This window comes from Diabrotica virgifera, chromosome 2 (genome assembly GCF_917563875.1).
Source record: "Diabrotica virgifera virgifera chromosome 2, PGI_DIABVI_V3a".
Lineage (NCBI taxonomy): Eukaryota > Metazoa > Arthropoda > Insecta > Coleoptera > Chrysomelidae > Diabrotica > Diabrotica virgifera.
The window spans coordinates 101,175,242-101,181,242 of NC_065444.1; the positions used below are offsets into that span (position 1 = coordinate 101,175,242).

The 6,001-nt window shown below is 35.0% G+C and overlaps 1 protein-coding gene across 9 annotated transcripts in view; it reads right to left on the minus strand.

Moving 5' to 3' along the window:
* LOC114343928 (uncharacterized) overlaps positions 1 to 5,709 on the minus strand; it is a 215,803-nt gene extending 210,094 nt beyond the window's left edge. For 5 of the 9 annotated variants that reach the window (XM_050643902.1, XM_050643901.1, XM_050643900.1 and 2 more), the window contains exon 1: positions 5,485 to 5,705. In XM_050643902.1, the coding sequence (XP_050499859.1) occupies positions 5,485 to 5,557 (73 nt within the window). In that variant the 5' untranslated portion in view covers positions 5,558 to 5,705. Of the gene's footprint in view, positions 1 to 5,484 lie in introns of all 9 variants that reach the window. The other 4 variants (XM_050643899.1, XM_050643895.1, XR_007696454.1 and 1 more) reach the window with 3 other exon arrangements.
* Positions 5,710 to 6,001: the final 292 nt, after the last annotated feature.

Consider the following 6,001-nt stretch of genomic DNA (forward strand, 5'->3'; position numbering starts at 1 on the left):
AAATTTTCTGTTAATTTTGCAAAATGCAAAAGATTTACGGATCTAAGTGCACATATCAGCTTTTGGCAAACGTTTTTTAAATAAACTACTGCCAACATTGTAATAAAATTTGGTGGGTTTTAAGAAGTAATTATTAAACATTTTTTGACATACAACTAACAATTTTCTATTCACCATTGGCGCGCATAGAGGTAATGGTCTAAATTTTTTAAAGAAAAAAATACTACGCCACTTAGATATTTCAAATTAAAAATTATTTTTTAATTCCTCGTTTAATTTATAATAAAAAACCTCTCTTGTCTTATTTTTATATCGTGCACCGTTTTTATGTAAAAAAATAAATATCTTAACGCGTATTTTTCATTTATTCAATACATTATCAAGAACTCTCCAATACAATAATACTAAACTAGAACTATAATAGAAAATAAAACTAACAAGATTTAAACTAGGCTCAAAGCTACAACAACTGTTCAAAATAACCTCTTTCAGAGGTGACAGTAGAATTTTATATTCATCATTGGCGCGCGTACGGGTAATGGTCTGAATTTTTTAAATGAAAATAATAGTACCTACTTACACCACTCAGATATTCCAAATTAAAAATAATTTTTGATTTACTCTTAACGTTTGAATTACATTTAATTTACTATAAAAAATCTATGTTGTCTTTTTTTCATATGATGCGCCGTTTTTATGCGAAAAATAAAACATCTTAACGCTTACAAAGTATTTAAAATAAGGTTCTATGCATATGGAAACTAACCTCGAATACTTTGTAAGCGTTAAAATGTATTATTTTTTTTTGTACAAAAACGGCGCCATATATGAATAAATGTAAGATATATTTTTTGTTACAAGTTATACGAGCAATTCAAAAATGATTTTTAATTTGACATATCTCAGTGGCGTACTATTTTGCTCTTAAAAAGAAATTCAGACCATTACCCATACGCGCGCCAATGATAAATAAAAACTTCTTCTGCCACCAGTGTAGGAGGTCATGGGAGGTCATAGGAGGCCATTTAAACATGGGGGTAAACTACATTTCACAGTACACTGGACATATCTACTTTAAGCAGATGGAGCATATAATCACACACTATCAACTGGCATAAAAAGTCCAAATCACAAAAAGTGGACATATCAGCTTTTGGCAAACGGCCACAGAATTCAGAAAATGTGGAAAAACCGAACGTCAACAACAGTGCGCATCCAAATCTCAAATACAAATAAAAGTAAATTTGGTCGAGCTGTACTAGACTGAAGACGTACATACTGGTGTGAGTTTTTATTGAATCTCACCCCACCGTGGCAAAAAGGGTTTAATTATTACCTTTTGCCTAATTAGACATACGTAAATATTTTTGGACCATACGCATGTCCCCAAAGTAGAGGAATGTCCTTCGATTATACAAAACAGTGAACTTTTAGCAGAACTGGTTCTAAGAATTTATTTGGTCTGGTTTTATAGTTACTAATTAACACGATATGAAGAGGTTATGCACACGAGAAATAAAAGTGATAAGCGACCAAAACATTTATTAACAACAACGGGTTTAACAAATAAGCGGCTTAACGATAAATTGTCTTAGTAGCAAAAGAGAGAGAAAAGAGTCTATTATACAAATTTCCGCGAGACAATTAGCGAGAGGAGTAATTATTGTGAGAGCGTTACGTATTTTCACGACTAGTAGAGAGGAGCAAACACTTCAACACCACGCCTTACGGAGGCTGGTTAGATACTGGGGTTTTTCTTCTAAAACCTGCATAATATTTTGTTACATCCCTATGGGTAAGAATGTCACTTAACAAGACCGTATCCATACCCGCACGTGTTTATACCCTTGTAACCGCCGGAGAAGCTAAACGGCCACCACATGCCCGCTTTATCTTTTCTGCTTAACACAACACTTAAAAACAAAATTCTTAAATCTCACTAGCAAATGGTACAGATTGTCCCAACAAATTTAAGAGCGATATTTTTGTAAAAGCGAATTAATTTAAATAACTGTTGTTTTCACAACACATAGGTAGACCACGATCATGTTGGCGGGAGGGTATCGATGGAGAAATGGAAGAAAATGAGCTAAATGAGGAAATGTGCCAAAACAGAACGCAGTGGAGACTGGGAATTGGAAGGCGATATAGAACGTTATTGGCAGTTGAGGTAAGGGATCGGACTTAACAACAATACATCAATCGATCCAAAAGTCAACCTCACCTGCACGAGTGGTAGTCTAAAATTACCTGGTGCCTCCTGCTACATAACAGACGAGGCTCTGGCGACCGAGTATGAGCGGGATTCAACAGTTACAGGGAGTCAAGGAAATGTGATCCCTACAACTCACCAACCCGCCTGGCCAGCGTGGTGTTTTATGGCTATTTTCCCCAAACTAGCAATGTCGAACTTACAACAAAGCGGAAATGGACCCCAGGTGGGTAGGAGAAATCCGGAGTCCCACATCGGGAAACCGATCAGCCTCATGGATTCTGGGGGAGGTAAAAGCTCGACAAGAACGAATCAGAGAAAACGGAAAAAGAAGGAATGCAACAGAACACATATAGCCACATATAATATCAGATCCATGGCTCAAGATGAAAAGTTGTACGAACTCGAAGAGGAATTAACTAAAATCAAATGGGACATTGTAGGATTGTCAGAGGTCAAAAGAAGAGGAGAAATGTGTATAGACCTAGAATCAGGAAATCGCCTCTATTACAAAGGAAAGGAGGACGAAACATATGGAGGAATAGGATTTCTGATCAAAGAGAAAATTAAACAAAACGTAATCGTATAAGAGCATATCAGATAGAGTAGGATATATCATACTAGAAATTAACAGGAAGACAAGAATGAAACTAATACAAGTATATGCTCCAACAACAACACATGATGAGGAAGAAATTGATAACTTTTATGATGACATCACCACAGCAATGGAAAACAAAAATGTAAAAACAACAATCGTTATGGGAGATTTTAACACAAAAATCGGAAAGAAAATGGAAGACTCAGAAAACAAAATAGGAAACTACGGACTTGGATCAAGGAATATTAGGGGCGAAAGACTACTAGAATATTTGGAACAACAAAACCTTCATGCAATAAATACATACTTTAATAAGAAGCCAAACCGAAAATGGACATGGGTCTCCCCAAATGGGGTGACAAAAAATGAAATAGACTACTTCCTCTGCCAAAATAAACAAATCTTTGAAGACGTAACTGCACTTAATAAATTCTCAACTGGCAGCGACCACCGCATACTACGAGCCAAAATAGAAATAAGCAAACTAGCGACGCAGAAATCTAGAAGAAAACCAACGGCTATTGACCATAGCAGAATAAGACAAAACGCAGAAGAATATAGACAGACTTTAAGGGAAAACTATAATCAACAAGTAGGTAGCAAAGGAAGAGTCAGAAATTAATAAGATCAATGAAGAAATGAAAGAAAAACTCTTGGAAGCGGGAATGAAAACTGCCAAAAAACTAACAACAAAAGAAAATAGATTAAGTAGCGGGACAGTTAAATTAATGGAAAGTAGACGAAAACTAATAAGCAAAAACAAAAGAAACACAGTAGAATACGTACAACTAAACAAACTTATTAGAAGAAAAACCAGAGAGGATCTAAGAAAACACACTGAAAATGAAATCGAGATAGTAATTGAGAGAAATAAGGGCCTAAAATGCTTACGACCAAATTTAGGGAAACCACTACTCATTTCAATAAAGGATGAAACAGGACGGGAAGAGAGGAGAAAACATAAGATATCAGAAGAAGTAGAAAGGTTTTATAAAGAACTATACACCTCAAAGAAAGACGCAAACTTCAACACTCAGGAATATATCAAGAAAACAATCACGAATGTAAACTCAGAAACACTACCAAAAATAGAAAATTATGAAATAGAAGCAGCACTATCACAATTAAAGAACAACAAAGCACCAGGACCAGATGGAATCCTTGCTGAAATGTTGAAAGAAGGGAAAGAAGAAATCTTACAAACATTAAGAAATCTGTTTAATCAGTGTCTACATAAAGGAGAAATACCCGACGAATGGAACGAAAGTCTTACAATCCTGCTATTTAAGAAAGGCGACAGAAAGGACATAAAAAATTACAGACCCATCTCACTGCTGTCGCAAACGTATAAACTATTCATGAGGATTATCAACAACAGACTAACACACAAATTGGACTCGTATCAACCCGTAGAGCAGGCAGGATCCCGAAAGGGATATAGCACCACTGACCATCTTCTAACAATTAGGACACTAATAGAAAAAGCTAACGAATACCATATAGATCTGCACTTAGCGTTCGTTGACTACGAAAAAGCATTTGACAGCGTGGAAATGTGGGCAATAGAAAAAGCTATAAACCACTGTCGAATAGATTTCAGATACAGAATGCTAATACATAATATATATAAGAAAGCAACAATGACAGTACAATTGGAAGAAACCACAAAACCCATACCAATTAACAGAGGAGTGCGACAGGGAGATGTTATTTTTCCTAAACTATTTACATTAGCACTGGAAGATGTTTTCAAAACAATGGAATGGACAAACATGGGAATAAACATAAATGGAAAGAAACTAAACCACCTAAGATATGCAGACGATGTAGTAGTCATAGCATCAAGTTTTGAAGAACTACAAACCATGCTAACCGAACTAGCAAATTAATCCGAACAAATAGGTCTAAAAATGAATTTTGCAAAAACAAAAACAATGACAAACACACAAGACAATAGAAACGTAATACTAAACGACACCACAATAGAAGCGGTTAATTATTATATATATTTGGGACAGATTATAAAAATAAATAAGGAAAACCAAACAGCGGAGGTAAAAAGAAGGGTCAGATTAGCCTGGGCAGGATTTGGAAAATTAAAATGGGTCCTAAAGAATAAAAAAATACAACAATACTTAAAAAAAAGAGTGTTTGACCAGTGCATACTCCCAATTCTCACATACGCATGCCAAACATGGACCTTGACCAAGGCAAACATGGATAAAATAATAAAGACACAAAGAGCCATGGAGAGAGCAATGTTAGGAGTAAAATTGACAGACAAAAAGCAAAACAACTGGGTCAGAAATAGAACAAAAGTCAAAGACGCAGGTCAACATATAACCAGGCTAAAATGGAGCTTCGCAGGTCATAACGCTAGACAAACGGACAATAGGTGGAATAGCACGATACAACAATGGAGACCATGGACAGGAAAGAGAGCAAGAGGACGACCCCAGATGAGATGGGGAGACGACATTAAAAAGATAGGAGGAACGCACTGGAAACAGAAAGCACTAAACAGAAGCGAATGGAGGAAACTGGGGGAAGCCTATGTTCAGAATTGGACGAATTAAAGGGCAAAAGAAGAAAGAAGAAGATAGAACGTTATAAACCGTTATGTACCTATGAAGTACATATTTGAAATTTAATTTTAAAAATATATCTTTACTTTTACTACCTGCACTGATCTCTCCACTTTCAAACTTCTTGCATAGTGCCTTCACGTGGCCCTGATTTTCCATCAGGCAAAATACACACTTTTCCCAATTTATTGGCACTATTTATCAACACATGTAAAATTTTGTTAAACTAGTTAGATATGCCTATATATCGTTTAAAATAATCATAATTATCTAATCAACAAATGCATTAATCCCACAATTCCTACTAACGAACTGTAAAAGCATCTACACAAGTATCCAAGTATCTAGATATTTAAACGATAAAAATAAAAACATACCTGATTACTCTTTAATACTTGATTATATTTATTAATAATTTTGAACTAGTACCGAGACACAACTAACAATAGAAAAGTAATTATCTATCGTTATACTTCCTAAATAATCTAATCTGTACTTGCACCAAAGGTAGTAGTAGATTATGTTTAAACGATTTAAGCAAATATGAAATATTTAAAATCAAGTCGCAAAATGACTATAAATATCTTGACAGTAGAACTAACA